This window comes from Cyprinus carpio, chromosome B10 (genome assembly GCF_018340385.1).
Source record: "Cyprinus carpio isolate SPL01 chromosome B10, ASM1834038v1, whole genome shotgun sequence".
In the NCBI taxonomy this organism is placed as follows: Eukaryota; Metazoa; Chordata; class Actinopteri; order Cypriniformes; family Cyprinidae; genus Cyprinus; species Cyprinus carpio.
Genome location: NC_056606.1, coordinates 2,411,919 through 2,428,245, shown reverse-complemented (window position 1 = coordinate 2,428,245; position 16,327 = coordinate 2,411,919). Strand labels below are relative to the sequence as shown.

General features: G+C 36.9%; 2 protein-coding genes across 3 annotated transcripts; both read left to right on the top strand.

Annotated features, from left to right (window-relative positions):
• The first annotated feature begins 2,285 nt into the window (after window positions 1-2,285).
• LOC109094397 lies at window positions 2,286-7,459 on the top strand. Its single transcript, XM_042731962.1, has 7 exons — window positions 2,286-2,786; window positions 3,638-3,785; window positions 3,945-4,110; window positions 4,418-4,652; window positions 4,759-4,902; window positions 4,993-5,155; window positions 5,937-7,459. The coding sequence occupies exons 2-7, from the start codon at window positions 3,662-3,664 to the stop codon at window positions 7,457-7,459; spliced, it is 2,355 nt and encodes a 784-aa protein (XP_042587896.1). The 5' UTR covers window positions 2,286-2,786; window positions 3,638-3,661.
• Window positions 7,460-8,253: 794 nt separating this feature from the next.
• Window positions 8,254-15,915, top strand: LOC109064344. 2 transcript variants are annotated; one of them, XM_042732091.1, is made up of 3 exons: window positions 8,254-10,999; window positions 14,800-14,846; window positions 14,969-15,915. In XM_042732091.1, the coding sequence occupies exons 1-3, from the start codon at window positions 10,160-10,162 to the stop codon at window positions 15,618-15,620; spliced, it is 1,539 nt and encodes a 512-aa protein (XP_042588025.1). In that variant the 5' UTR covers window positions 8,254-10,159; the 3' UTR covers window positions 15,621-15,915. Both variants share the same exon structure in this region; 1 of them encodes a protein (XP_042588025.1).
• The last annotated feature ends 412 nt before the right edge of the window (window positions 15,916-16,327 follow it).

The following is a 16,327-nucleotide window of genomic DNA, read 5'->3' as shown; positions in this document are numbered from 1 at the left end:
TTTCAACCCATAGGCCTTAAAATCATTACACTGTGGTTGTAATGATTGACTTTAGGGTTACGAATCAATGTACCAATGTACCTTCACCTCAAAAATAAAACATAACATACTCAACACATTATAAAACAAAACAAAAGAAAAAAGAAAAAAGTGTTTCGAATGCGGCAAATAATAAAACTAACAATAACACAACGCAAAATAGAAAAATATTTCAGTTCGGGGAATATCAAAATATAACAGCAGAGATGCATACACTTCTGTATATGTTCTTGATAGTGGTGTTGGTAATGTGACGTTCTCAAAAAAGAAAAAAAGAAAGGTTGTTCACAAACTTTCTTGAGTTGTCCCTTTTTATCTTTGTGTTGATCATCTGCGGTTGGAATTAAGACGTGTCAGTGTTTGGTAAATGGTTTTAAAAGATGGCAAAATTTAACAAATGTTTTGGTGTATCTTTAGATAATGTAATGTAGTGTGTCCTCCTGTAGAGCCTTCAAATATTATACGATTCAAAAACAAGAAAGAAATGGTTCTGTCTAGTAGCACTTTCTCATTATGTGAGTACTGTATTAGTTTCTGTTTAACATGTATGGTACAGTATAAATATTCCTGATTTGCCTTGTAATGTTTTAAAAGGTTGAAATATGTAGGATACATATCTGACAAAATATGAAGTTTTAAATCTGACGTTCGTGCATGCCAACAGTAGGGTCCTGACAAACTTCAAATATATATGAAAAAAATGCTAAAATATAACAAAACATAAAGCTTCTAAAATGAAAACTAAAACAATACATGCAAAACCAAAACTTAAAAAGTAGAGAAAACACGACAAAATTCACTCTCGAGATTTATGACGACAAGATGCCCTTTGCCCACGAGCAGTTTTGTGTAACTGTAAATCATGCATACTTCCAGATGCTCGTCTATGTCTGTGCAGTCGTGAGCCTGCATTCCAGTCGCGTGTGGAGGCTTCCTGCACACAAGTCTGGCTTTATTCTCCAATTAAGGTTGTTTTGAGCAGGATGACAAAAAAGGTGCATTTGCTAAGGTTGAAGCTACACAAATATAAGTCAGACATGCAACCAGGGAGCAGCCCATCCGACATGGCTGATACTCAGTCTTTACGGTGAATAACACAGCACATTCTAAAACTGGTGGGTGAGAGCTTGAATCGGTAGACGTCTCATGAAGGAAATCAAGAGTACATGCTGAAATGTGTGATGCTTATTTACAGTTACCCAATATTTGTGTGTAAAAGCTCCACAGACAATCTAATAAAATACAACTTTTTATGTTTAGAAATGTGTCTTTTGATCAACTCTTCAGATACCATTGACTAATACTATATTATTGACACTTTTTATCTTTTTCCACATTTAAGTGAGTTCATAACTTATTGGAAGTCATTTGTACTGTATTTTGGTATGACGTGGTATGCAAATTTTCAATAGTTTTTTACATTTGTGCTTCAGTCAATGCAATAACCACGCTCTCCCAGGTTATTTAGGCTTCAAGACCTTAGCATCTATTGCTTTTTGAGACATTATATGCTTTTGTTTGGCTAAATATGTGCATACTGAATCTCCACATGTGTCAGGAAGAAATATCTCTCTGACTCATGGTCATTTGAGCTCAAGCGCTGAGCCATGATTTCTGATAGCCACCCGATCTTAACCTCTCTGGTCTTTTCTTTCAAAAATACTGGTTATTTCTGAAGGATTTAATCACACACACTCTTAAAAGTAAAGGTGCTTCACGATGCCATAGAAGAACTTTTTTGTCTAAATGGTTCCATTAAGAACCTTTAACATCCGAAGAACCTTTCTGTTTCACAAAAAGTTTTTTTGTGGCAAAATAAGTTTATTCAGATTATAAAAAGGTAAGAAAGATGGTTCTTTAAAGAAACTTTTACTAAGTGGTTCTATATGTGTGGAACCAAAAATGGTTATTCTATGGCTGTGAAGAACCTTTTAAGCACCTTTATTTTTAAGAGTGTAGTTGCAGCAAGTAATCATTTTCAGCTGTTTTACAGTAAAAACCAAAAATATAATCATCTCTTTCAAAAAGCTTTTGTCAGACATCAGAATCATTAGAAAAAAAAAAAAAAAAAAGCATCATATTCATATGCTGTTATGAAGGAAGGGAAATAAACACTGAAAATAGAAGCTTCTCTTTCTGAGAATGACAGTCAGTTCACCCACCCAATTCAAAAAAAAAATCATAAAATAAACCAAAGACCATCAAAATAAAACACAGTCTGAAACAATACAATACACATGTTATTAATTGGAAATAATGAAATTAAATAGTTTTAAAAAAAATTTAATTAACAACCATTTTATTCAGATTTAAGTGTAATCTAGAATGTTTATACATTGTAAAGAAATGTATTGGCTACGCTTTTAATTAAGCAGTGTTTTCTCCTATAAAGCCCTATGGCAAACCCTTAACCCATATATCAAGTAGAAATTCTCAAATAGTATAATACTAACATTTAAAGATATATACATTTTAAAACAAAAAGATCCAAATGTTCTCATCTCTTTTCTATGTGGGTGGTATTTTTCAAGGCTCATTGGTGGTTGGAGTAAAGAAGAACCCGTGGTGTTAGTAACAGTACTAGGTAATTTCCTGTGCCTTTGCTGTTCAGCGTTTGAGGTCAAGCGATTTCCTTTTTGGTATGTCTCACTTGATGTTCCTCAAACTGAAGTGACAAACTTTGCACAGTTCCCTGCTAAGACATCTTAGATCATGTCATACATGCTCAACTGCCATTTTACATGATGGTAAGTACCCAAAAATTTGATCTTACAAGTTGAAATGATTATTTCTTTTAGTGTGTTGATGCTTGTTTGTTTGCTCAGTTGTGCTGTAGACGTGATTTAACTTGTATATAAACATTTCACATGTATACATACACACTTTCACACTGTCATGCTAAAAATAAAAACATAACCAGCATGTATTTTAATACTACTAATAATACAGCTTTAGCCAAATCTTTCAATAGAAGTCATGTGATTTTCAATGTTGAATTATAGCAACATTCCCTAAACCATAAGTTTAGTAACACTGAACTGACCACTTCGGAAGGATATTTTTTTATAAGCACGTGAAAGCCTAAATACCTGTTTCGACGTTTGCTTTGACAATGTGATTATTTTCCAAGATGCATTTCTCTTTTTTTTTCTCAGTAAAGATTTCTATAGCAGCCCTTGTACCAAATAGCATCTTATTAGTTTGTTTAAAAAGCTGCTGAAAAAAAATTCAGTGATGTTGTATGGTCATACAGTCACATGGTAAATTGTACAAACATAGAGCTGACCAGGTTTAACAATATTTCAGCATAAGATAATAATTGTGAGCACTACAGCAGAAATATATACACAAAAACAAAAAAAACCACACTTACTTAACAAAAGATAAAAATTAGTTTTACCATATATTCATCATAAAGGCCATATATTCATCAAAGTTTTTTGTTTTTTGTTTTTTTTACGGTTTCTGTGTTTTACCTGTTTGCCTGGCACTGGTAAAGCGTGTGGCAGTTTATAATAGTTTTGGGAATATCTGATGAGCAGAAATGTACACATTCTTTAACATGTAAGATTAATGTATGTTTTTTTTCTTTTTTCAGAGTGAATATCAGTTGTAAACGAGTATGGAGAAAAGACAGCGTGAGGAGACATTAGAGGGCTCCAGATCACACCAGTCAACATTATTAACAGGAACCCTGACACTGAAGAACTTCACCATACCCAGGAAGAAACGGACCTCTGGAGAAGGTTTTACTAGATTTTCTCAAAATCCAAATCAACAAAATAATGTTTATGATGGCATACTAAACCTCCAAACTGTTTTATGATAGTGCTGTCGTAATCCAGGGCTACTGCTAAATTCATCAGCTGTTTTTAAAAAGTGCTTTTTGACTTCTTTTTGGTCAGTCCTTTTTGAGCGTTGTTCAGAGGAAAGCCGCGACTACAATCTCATTCAGACAAAATTGAGAGATGCCAAGCTGGACACTAGAGAGGACCGAGCAAATGCATGGGTCTGGAAAGATGTTTGTTTAGTGCACAATGAGGAGCTCCTTAAAAAGTTCTCAGAAAAAAGGTAACATGCTGGCCTGTTGTTACATTTTCCAGTGCAGTTGCAGGCTTTGCTTTTGTGGCACCTCAGAAATTCAGAAATTAAATTAAATTTTCCACAATAAATGAATGTTGCTTTTCAATGCATACAGCATTTTATTACACATAACTTAATTTCTGAACTTATTTGTTTTGTTTGTATGGGTTACTTGGGTTGTTACCAACCTCTGGTGAAAATTTCAACAGCACCTTTAGAAATATATTTACTGAGAAAAAGGGTGACGTGTTCAATACTTATTTTACCCGCTGTATCTGTTACCGCTCATCTTCAGGGCAGAGATGCGAGCCAAAGGAAGACATGGGAGAGAGATGGAAGAAAGATTCTGTTTTTTAGCTGCATCGGATCAAATGGCAGCCCAGATTTATCAGCATGGTCTACGGGTTGGCAGCACAGTCCAGTATGCCTTGGGAAAGCCATCACATGGAGTATATCTCTTTAGACATGTCGATGTGGCTCTGAAATCTAATACCAGCGCATTAAGTTTGACAAAAGTTGTAATTTTCAAGGTTTGTTGAATGTTTCCTGTGTCCTATACAGTTTAAGCATTCTGGAATGACATTTATTAATGGAATGACAGTAAGTAGTGAACATTGTTGTGTTTTGGGGTTTCAGGTTCTTTATGGAAAGGTGAAAAAATCCACTCCAAGCTTGGACTGGAACAAAACGCAGGATCCCACTGTGGGCTTTGACTGTCACATGTGTAAAGATGCAGTGTCCCATCGAGACACTCTTCACCAGCAAGTTCTGGGCTCCTCTGTGAGTTGATTTAATCTCAGAATAGCAAATTATCCAATCAAATAGACTGGATAATCAACAGGAGTCTTCTTAAAAACTTTGTCCTTCTAGGTTTTTCTGTTTGACTTTAACGAGAAGCAGGAACTCACTGAAAGACCCAGGCAGTGTTTGCCGTACGCTGTAGTTTCATTTGTTCCTTCCAGCAATGCCATTCTGACTGTACCTACAAACCTACCACCCTCAGCTTCAGCGCTACCTATTGGCCAAGTGCATGGTGAGATAAAACACAAACCTTTTTATTAAGACTCAAGCATGCCCATCATTATCAAATCAAGTTTATTTTGTATAGCACTTTTCACAATTCATATGCAGAAATGTATGTCTCAGTGTTTATAATGCGTCAAGTCTTTTAACTTTCCCCGCCAGTGATTTTGATGATTTTCACAAAAATTTGATGGCCTCCAGTATATTTTGCAATACACCAAAATAAAGATCAGAGCCTCTACTTAAAAAAAAAAAAAAAAAAAAAACCCTTTTGTTCTAGCTTAAAGCATTCTTTTTTTATCAACACCTGAATATAGATAGGTTTCATAAAAATGTATAGTTTTGAGCAAAAAGATGACAATATCTGGATAATGTTCAGTATGATTATCAAAGCATAAATCCAGCAAATTGCTTCCATCAACACCTCCAAAGCTTGCACAGACATATACCACTTCCTTGATCATCATTTTACTCCATAAAATTATGCAGTTTTCATTTATATGCTGTCTATTGCTGATGATTGCATTATTTTTAATATGCATCTGTTTACGTAAGAGATCGCTCATTTCTCCGTCCTGTTTATGTGTGTTTTTGTTCGGGAGGTTTTGTACTCATTCAGAAGATGTGTAATAGCACCCCCGAGTGTATAACTGTGAAAACACGAAAAGCCGTAAAAACTCATCTTTGGCGGGGAAGCGTTGTCTTCTAAAAGACGAGATAACTCATCAATGGCAGGGAAAGAGTTTTAATCAATAATGTGTTTGTTTATTTTATCCCTAAATGTACAACAGACCATTTTAAGGCATGTACTGTGGCAGAGAGAAAAGGAAAAGGAGGCACTGCCACCGTTACATTCAAACATTTTGGCACGCCGGGCTGCTTTGAGATGGATTATACACCTCAGAAACCAGAAGTAAAAGCTCCACCTCAAAAGACCGATATGCAAAACACTCAGTCATTCAACCCAAAACAGCACTGGATTGCTGCCAGTGAGGACGCAGATTCCAGCAGTTCAGGGCTTGCTATGGATCACACTGCTCTCTGCCAAAGCTTGCTAGGAAAGAAAGCATGCCTGAGTAATTACAAAAAAAATACTGGAAGCACACATGGAAGAAATGACAATACATGGGACACAGTACCTCAAAGTCCACTGGACAAAATATCTACCATAGTGTATTCTTCACGCTTGGTTAGGGATCCTCGTCTATCTAGACAAGAAACAAATCAACAGACCAGCTGCTCAGAGCCCAGGGTAACATACACTGGATCTGGGTGTGATAGAAAATGCCAACCACCCGATAAAAACCAAGAAGACAATTATGGATTTGCTGGAAATACTTTTAACTCAAAAGAGCCATCATACACGGACAAGAAAGACACTCAAAGAGAATCCTCAAGGACTGATCAATGTGCGCATACAACAACATTGCCCTCAATGAAGTTATTCAAAATGAAATTCCAAAAATACGCTGCCTACTTTAGAATGAGTCAGGAAGAAAGGCATCATAAAATTTGGTCACAAGAAAACATGTCACCAGAGCAAAAGCAAGAATTAGCTGACCGTATACATTTTTATGAAGTTTATTATCAGAAGTATAAAAAGGGATTGATCTTTCAAAATGTTAATGAGACAAAGAAGTCCAGCCTTTCTCAAAGAGAGCCCAAAGAAAATCACATGTTACAGACAAAAGACAATACATACAAGCACAATCAGTCCAATGTGTGCCAACAAAAAAGTCATAATGCTGCAAGTTTGTCAGATAACAATGATATTGTTAACAGGGATAAATGTAGCACAACACACATTCATAAAACCAGTCATCCATATCATACAGAATCTAGTGCAGTAATGTTGACAGAAAAGGGACAGGGTCAAGCACCAGAGACTCACCAAGACCATCCCGATAGATGTCTAATTCAGTCTCCAGATAAACTTTCAGTGGAATCCTTGGTGCTGAGATCATTGAACCTCAACCTCACATATGAGAAAACTGATACACAAAATGTACATCTTGAACTCAAACACCCAAGCCCTTTAACTTGTCCCTCTAATGAAGCTAAGCTTAATCACAGCTTAGAATGTGAAAGTGAGCTTGCAGTACAGGACTTGCAAGAGAATGAATCTACTCCAGGTATTAACTTGTTTGAAAAGCCCAGCACTGAATCATGCCTTACGTATACAAACAATATCATGGATAACATGGATAACACAGTCATGGAAATCGCAAGCTGTGTTGAAGTCTCTAGTTGTGGGACATCAGACAACTGTGATCTCAGTAAAACCATCACAGAAAATCAAAACCAGATTATTTAGATGGATAAACAAAAGAATTCTACTATACAAACTTTTCTGAAAGATCTCCAGAGCTCGATATGGAAAGAGTAAAGCAGGACAACAGTACACACTGGGAATTGTACAAAAGAATTCAACTTGATCAACTTTTGCCATGCATGTTTCAAAAGCATGTTTTCTCCTCAAGTACAAACAGAGATATGGGCAGACCTTCAGACAACATTTCCAAGCTAAAAAATGAAAGCAAAGATCACAGCAAAGCTGAAACGAACCTAAACATGGGATTCTGGGAAGATATCCATCTCAAAGTTACTCTAAAAGCCAGCAAAACATCTGCTCATACTACAGAATCACACTACATAACTGATCTATCTCCAAAAACCAAATTCAAAAACAAAAAATCTACAAAAAAAAACAACAAAAGAAACAATGAAATGATTCAAAGTCCAATGATCCAAATGTGCAGTAGCAAAGGATACAAAGAAACTGCAACTAGTAATGCTGAACTAATACAACTACTAGCTCAGAGGTACAGTAAATCTAAAATGTATGTGAAACGGAAGAGCTTGAGGAGACCAGGCAGCAAGAAGGCATGTCTCAAAAAACTGCACACCGTTCTATCACTAGGTCACTCTCTAAAGAGGAGCAAATATGTCAAGAAGACACACTTCTGGAAAGCAAAGAGGAATTTCAGCAGAGCAACTGTGTCAGCTGATGAAACAGTAAACAGCAAAGCAACACCAGACTCTTCAAACACACACACTCAAAAATACCCTACACAAAATGAAGAACAACAACAACAATACACAAATTTAAGAATAATGTCTCACACATCTGATGACGGACAATCATTACATGTTCAGGGTTCTCAGGAGGCTACTGCCACTCTTCCTGAGACCAAACCGAAAGAGGAGCCAGTAAAACCTACAGAACCACTTTCAGAAGATATCTGTAAAAGTGATTCAGTCTGCATTGAGAAGGCAACAACAGATTTGACTTCAAATCTAATCCCAGTAATGGTGGATAAAGGAAAACAAGTGAAAACAACTGAAAACATCTCCAATCAAAGCCAAACATCCTTGATCACATGCACTAGCAAAGAACATGGGAGTAACACAGAGTGCAAAGAGGAGAACATGTTGCTGAATTTGACATCAGAGACTGGACTGAATCCATTAAGCAAGGAGCATTTCACAATGAAAAGCACAGTAGATGACGATGTAGATGGTTTGAGTATACATGATTGTGAGGCATCAGAAACACACAGTGATGTGCTTGCAAGAAACACAACCAACAGTCATAAAACTGAGCTCAGGTCAAATGTGACTCCAGAAGCCAAGTTGATGGATACTATCAATGATACAGCTGAGACAGACACTAAAAAATGTAGTGAGCAAAATGCAATTATGAAAAATACTCTAAATGTGCAGTGTTTTGAAGGAACAGAATATATGTCAGTAAATATCCCACACATGAACCAATCATGTCTCAAAATGTTTACCAGCACATCTAATGTCAGCAGTGTTTGGAGTACTGATTCTGAGGCATTTGAAAACACAACATCAGCTTCAAAGCCATGTGGTCCAAAGGCTTTGAAATATACATCAAATAATGTTGTAGATCTTACTGTTGATGATCCAGCTTTGAGTGTCCAGTGTGAGATTTCCTCAAAACGCACAAAAAAGAGCCGCAACACTGGTTTGCTCGGCTCTACCAAATCACAGAGTACTCTGACAATCAGAGAAAACTGTAATTTATCAAGGCCAGACCAAAATAAAACCGATGAGGCAAACACACCAGAAACCCAGCTCATTTCTAAACTAAGAAATTATTTGACCAAATTTGAGTCCACTGTCAAGAAACAAGAAGCAGAAAATGAAGATCTTAAAGAAAGACCAGTGATGTGGATAACGCTTGACAGCACAGCACATAAACAGCAGTTGTTTGAAAAAAGCCAGTACTGTATGGTAAATGTTCCCTGCCTGATGCCTCACGGGGGTGAAGCTGTTAAAAAAGACAATTCAGGTGAATACACCGAAGCCCCTGTTCAAGCTAGGAAGGCTCTTCAAAGTAAACATGCTCAAAATGGAACCGATGTTTGCCTACTAGTGCCTGTTGAATCTAAGAGAGGCCGACGATCTTCTCAAACCAAACGAACCAGTAATCAAAAATCAAGAAGGAGCTCAGTCACTAGTGTCAGTCCTGACAGTACCAGTGCTATAGACACCATCAAAGGTAACAGTCCTCACCCTTTGCCCCAGGTGAACGACCAGAATGCTGTTTTTCCAGAAATCTCCATCAATAATACCCTTAATAACCAGTTGCAGATGCAAAGAAAAAACACAACAGGCCAACAAAATCCCTCAATGACTTTGAATAGTTTATGTAAGCAAAAGAATCAAAAGAAACAATCTTTGCATACCATAAAAATCATTGATGATGGCAATGTGAGCAGTACATTCGCTGACAATAAATACAGCATCTGTGACATTTCAAACACTCTTAAGATAGCTGACCAAACAGTCTCATTAACCGAACTTGGATCTTTGCAGTCTAAATGCAAAAACATGTTGCAGCATTTTATATTTTGAACAAGATCAGAAAGAGCCATTCAACCGATATTTAGTTTCAAGGTGTATCATTCTAGAGCAATATTTGGACCATCCACCTGCACAAGCAGACTTGAAGTATGAAGCGGTGAATTCTTACTTGGAGTTGCAGATGATGATGGAGGCTTGGCAGTTTGTTGAAAACAAAATCAACTTTCTGAGTGGTAAACCCACGTTTAGGAGTTTGCTATGGTATGACCCTTCTCTTTATGGAGAACTCTACAAAGGGGAGGTTGGCTTTCAGCAGCAGTCGTCGTTGTTTGCTTCTTTTCAAAAGACCTTGGCACAAGAGGGCTACAGTAAACTGCAGGAATACTACAGTGCAGTATCCTCCTTGCACCAACAGCTCCATGCGGCCACTGATGCATCTTACTACATGTATCTGAAGAGTAAGCGTGAGCTCCTTGAGGCTGAGGCTGCACTCAGAAATCCCCACAACATTAAAAGCTTCTTTTTATCTGTACCAATGTCTGCAATGATTAATTTTGGAGACAGATTGGAAAGATTAGAAAAGATACACAAAGTGATAATGACTTTTGTGGAAACACCTTCGGATCAGTTGCCAGGGACATTTGATGTGGGCAAAGCAGAGCATCTGTCCATCACATGCAGATATCTCCAAGAAAAAGCTCTTTTCATAAAGTCATGTAAAGAAATAATTAGCAAAGTATCATGGTTTGGAATCGAGCACCTTCTTTATGATGCCTCTAAGGTTCTTGTATGGCAAGACATGAGTCACGGTGCACCAAATGAAGTTCTCAAGACATATAAGAATTCAAACCCACAGATTATTTTTGGGGTGACAGAGTCAGGTGTTACTCTCGTAAACAAAGTGGAACAGCCCCCTCCGTCCATGGATGGAGCAGAGACCCCAACAAAACAAAAGAGTGATGCTGCTCAGAAACGCAAAAGCTTTCAGTTATGGACATCCTCTCAACCCAGTGTTGCACAGGTAAGATTTTGGTATGTATATACATACCTGTCAACCCTCCTGTTTTTCCCGGTATTCTCCCTTATTTTATCATTTTTATCCAACTATCATTCCCTTTAAATATTTGATAGCACGAGCAAGAGTTTTCCCTGAACAAACAGACATTCTAGTAAGAAACTTTGCAACTACATGTCAACTAGCAGTCATTAGAGTATTAGTAGATTGTCTGCTTAATATCTTCAACACTTTATTTTGATGGGTCCACAACATACAACATACTGACTACGAGAAACTTTGCAAGTATATGTCAACTTATTCTACTAACCCTACACCCAACCTAACAGTCTATTCTGAGAGTTAGTAGACATATAGTTACATTTACATTTAGTCATTTAGCGGACACTTTTATCCAAAGCGACTTACAAATGGATAATGGAAGTAATAAAAAAAAAAAAAAAAAAAAAAGATATGGAGGTGTTATAACAAGTCTCAGTTATCTTAACGCAGTACACGTAGCAAGGTTTTTATTATATAATATATAAAAAGAAAAAGAATAGAGCAAGCTAGTGTTAGAGGCCTTTTTAGCTTTTGTTAATTGTATAATAAATAAAGAATACAAATAGATAGAAGACAAAAAGATTGGAAAAGCTAGTGTTTGTCACGATACGGTGTGTGGGAAGAGGCAGGATGATGAAGATGAATAAGTTCAAACACACTTTAATAATTCCACAACAGGTAATCTCCAGAGATAGAACACGTGCCAATGCACAAACACGAGGTAACATTCACAATACCAGATTAAGACAGAATGAACAGACTTGACTATAAGTAGGGGTGCTAATGAGGGACAGACAGGTGAGGATGATCAACTAATAATGACACAACAAGAACAAGAACGACCAAATATGAGCCTATGAGGGGGAAACACCACAAACAGTTCATAACTGTGACAGTGATAGTTTTTTTTTTTTTTTTTTTTTTTTTTTTTTTACGAAAACATGCAGTAAATTAATAGAGTGCAAGTCTTAAAGGAACAAGTATTTTTTTAAAGAATAGAATTAGAGTAGAGAGTGCTAGAGTTAGAGGGTCAAACAAAGATTGAAGAGATTGTTTTTAAGAGATTGGAGGATGGAAGAGAGTCTTTTTAGCTGATTCTTGTAGATGGCTTAGGACTCAGCTGCTCGGATTGAGTTGAGCAGGTTGTTCCACCAGGAAGGAACATTTAATTTAAAAGCCTCTTTGGGATGGCACAATAAAGCAATGTTCACTTGCAGAACGCAAGATTTTAGAGGGCATATAAGTCTGAAGTAATGAATTTTAGTAAAGGGGTGCAGAGCCAGTGGTGGATTTTTAGGCAAACATTAATGCCTTGAATTTTATGTGAGCAGCTATTGGTAGCCAGTGCAAACTGATAAACAGAGGTGTGATGTGCATTCTTTTTGGCTTATTTAAAATTAATCTTGCTGCCCCGTTCTGGATTAATTGTAAAGGTTTAATAGAACTGGCTGGAAGACCTGCCAGGAGAGCACTGCAATAGTCCAGTCTGGACAGAACAAGAGCTTGAACAAGTAGTTGTGAAGCATGTTCTGAAAGAAAGGGCCTGATCTTCTTAATGTTGAATAAAGCAAATCTGCAGGACCGGGCAGCTTTAGCAATGTGGTCTGAGAAAGTTAGCTGATCATCAATCATATCTCCAAGGTTTCTGGCTGTTTTGGAAGGAGATATGGTTGATGGGCCTAACTGGATGGTGAAATTGTGATGAAATGATGGGTTTGATGGAACCACGAGCAGTTCTGTCTTGGCAAGGTTGAGTTGAAGGTGATGGTCCTTGTGAAAGTGAATTGGTGGGTTTTTGTTAAATGTGAGCCAAAATTATCACAATTAAAAAAACCAAAGACTTAAACTACTTCAGTCTGTGTGCATTGAATTTATTTAATACACGAGTTTCACAATTTCAGTTGAATTACTGAAATAAATTAATTTTTACACGACATTCTAATTTATTGAGATACACCTGTATATCCATTTAGCAGTGGAGACATAAGCAGAGAAGGAAGAGAGGAGTGATTGATACATATTAAGGTCAGTAGGATATTTTTATTTGCACCACACCCTTTCAGCAGCCCTGAGCTTAGAGCAATGTTTGTGGAGAACATCAGACAGCCAAGGTGCAGAAGGGTTTGTACGGCCTGGCCTGGAAGACAAGGGGCAGACAGTGTCTAAACAAGATGAAAGAGTGGAGCAGAATGTATCAGCAGCACTGTTAGAATCAAGAGATGATAACTGTTTAGGGAGAGGAAGCGAAGATGAAACCATAGCAGATAGTCGGGAGGGTGAGAGTGAGCATTGTTTACATCGAATGATGAAATGTGGAGGGTATGTGTTGTGTCAGGAACCATGCTGAGGTGAAGACTGAGGAGGAAGTGATCAGAGGTGTGCAGTGGAGTAACCAGCACATGATCAGTGGAGCAGTGTTGTGTGTAAATAAGGTCCACTTGGTTGCCTGATTTGTGAGTAGCAGTAGTTAACACTCTCTTGAGATCAAAAGAGGCAAGCAGAGTGTGAAAGAATTAATGAGAAAAATGTCAAAATTACTGATAATTAGTTGACATATAGTTGCATAGTTACTTATAGTTAGTAGAATGTCTAAAGTGGACTATCAAAATAAAGTGTAACTCAAACTCCTCTTTTCTGCTTATTAATAGTTAGTAAGTTAGTAAGTTGTTAAGTTTAGATATAGGGTGGGATTACGGGATCTAAAATATGGTCATGCAGATCAAGGCAATATTATGTGCTTTACATGTACTAATAAAAATGGAATATGCTAGTAATATGCATGCTAATAAGCAACTAGTTAATAGTTAGAATTGGTCCTTATTTAAAGTGTTACCAAATATATACCCGTATTTCTCCCATATTTTTAATCTTTTTATAAAAAAAATCCCACTGGGTGTATTTTATTATCATACTCGAAGCTGGAGGGCGTGCTTGTGCAGAAAGTCAAAAACAAACTCATAGATGTAATAACTTATGACGTGCCAGGAAATCACTATATGGACAAAGGCGTCCAGCGATCGCTATAGCTAAGCTTAATAAAATATGTGAAGGCAATACATGCACGATTGCAACAATATATGGAATATGTGTGTTATTCAAGTCATCACCATAATAAATCAAGTATCTGGATAATGCAGTGCTAACTGTCAAAGCGGTTATTAAAGTAGCCTATAGAAACTATAAAACATGTTTTCTGCCTTATTCTGTGATAAATATGTTTAATAAAATTTGTAGTATATTAACAAATCATAAAATTGTCATTAGGGAAATATAGGAAAAAATAGTACAGAATACGAATTGTTGTCATTTGATTTCTTAGCCAATTAAAAGTAAGAGAAAAGAAAAATATCCCAGTTCAGTCTCCCGGATTTTGTTACCCAAATGTTGACAGGTATTTGTATTTCATGTGAAGATTGAAAGTCAACATGAAATCATGAAAATGTTAACTTTAGTGCTAACTTTTAAATAAAACTTGCTCTGAAATCACTTTTTTTCTTTTCTTTATGCATTATTAAAGCAAACTCTCATTTGGTCTGGCTACTAACATTAACTATAACACTCACTTTTTATAATCCAATAATCAGTTACTAATAAATAAAGTACAGTTTTCCTCACTGGAAATTCTCTTTCACATGAAAAGTCACATTTCACATCTGACTTTAATAGTGTTAGAACTGGATGAGAGAGATGTTTAATTCCATTTGGTTGCAAAGAAAAACATTGTGTATATTTCTAAATGTATGTTTGTTTGTTTTATAATCTAGAGTGTAAAGGCTGACAAGGATGTGGCTTATAAAATGGCTAAAAGGAGGTAGGAGACACTTTTACAATTTAATTTAAGAATAAAAGCATCAGCCTCTAATGCATTAGTTTTGAGTGCATTTTTAGTAATCCTGAAATTTGTGGGTAATAAACGTTTTCCAACATCTTCAGGCCATCTCTTTCACCCCTAACGCAATGTAATGGTGTGAACCCCCTTTTCCAATCAACTTCTGCAACCCATGATGAGAACCCGACCCCTTACGCTCTTCCTCACAGAGTGGATCCAGGGCATTGGGGAATGGTTGGAAGCACTGCTGCAGACTGGAACGCCTCGAACTTCCCACCCAACCTCCCACCTTCACCTTCCACATCTCATGCAAATTCTCTTCATTTGTCTAATAGACGGGCGACTTCATCACATTCTGATGAGAGGAGATCTATAGCAGACATACAAAGACCTCAACAGCCTTCAGTCTCAGCTCCCCAAGCAACTTTACGAGGAGATTCTTGTGTTACACATCTAGCATTTGACAATGTTAAATATCAACAAACTAACACTGCACCACATTGTCCTGTGCTGTCACAAGAACAAGTAAACCAGTTCAGTTTAGCAATGACACAACCTTATAGTTTACCAAATTGCCATTTGGATGAAAATTTGATGCCTCCGCCTTTCTCAGTTCAGGCTTTGACACATGTCCCTATGCCCAGCACGATTACAGCAATTCATTACCCCTACTTCCTTCTGAATGGACAAACATACACCACAGGCTCCACTGCAACCATTCACCCTGATACTAGATATTACTCTAACACCATTTAGGGCTAATGTACTATGAGCTATGAAATCGAATCACATGTGAGTCAGTTTTATTTAGTGAAGTGATGTGTGGCCAAGTATGGTGACCCATACTCGGAATCTGTGCTCTGCATTTAACCCAACCCAAGTGCACACAGACATTATAAACACACACACACACACTGTGACCACACACCCAGAGCAGTGGGCAGCTAATACAGCTGAATTATAACATTTATAACTAGTTTAACATCATAAAACTGATTCACAAATTGTTGGTGCTTTTAAGTAAATGTACTTTATATATATAAAAAAAAACATATATAAAAACATACAAATAAATGTACATAACAATGTTTTATACAAAAAGATAAAACACACATTTTCTTCCATGTACTGTAAATAACAATGTTTTATACAAAGAGTTGATGTTCAGTTACTTTATTGTAGTATTTATTGCAATTAAACATTTGTTTTCTACAAGTTAACATCAATAAAGAAATGATCTGGCGTAAAACGTGCCAAATCAGTTGTGCGCATGTAATGTCTTGTGTTTCTGACTGACTGGTTGTACACTGCATGCACAGAATAACTGATTTAAGTGTACAGCTTATAGAATGATCTTCATTTATTAACAATGAAAAGATACGAGCCATTTGAACACGTCTACTGAAATCATTGGCGAGTTGTTAGTGGTCTACCTGGCCGCAGGGGGCAGCACCTCGCGCAGA

Excerpts from the sequence above, each read along its gene's own strand:
- LOC109064344 (XM_042732091.1), top strand. The coding sequence starts at position 10,160 with ATGATGATGGAGGCTTGGCAGTTTGTTGAAAACAAAATCAACTTTCTG. Across the intron at positions 11,000-14,799 it reads CTCAACCCAGTGTTGCACAG|AGTGTAAAGGCTGACAAGGA; the intron begins GTAAGATTTTGG and ends TTTATAATCTAG. Across the intron at positions 14,847-14,968 it reads TATAAAATGGCTAAAAGGAG|GCCATCTCTTTCACCCCTAA; the intron begins GTAGGAGACACT and ends CAACATCTTCAG.
- LOC109094397 (XM_042731962.1), top strand. The coding sequence starts at position 3,662 with ATGGAGAAAAGACAGCGTGAGGAGACATTAGAGGGCTCCAGATCACAC. Across the intron at positions 4,653-4,758 it reads CAAAAGTTGTAATTTTCAAG|GTTCTTTATGGAAAGGTGAA; the intron begins GTTTGTTGAATG and ends TTGGGGTTTCAG. Across the intron at positions 5,156-5,936 it reads ACCTATTGGCCAAGTGCATG|ACCATTTTAAGGCATGTACT; the intron begins GTGAGATAAAAC and ends AATGTACAACAG.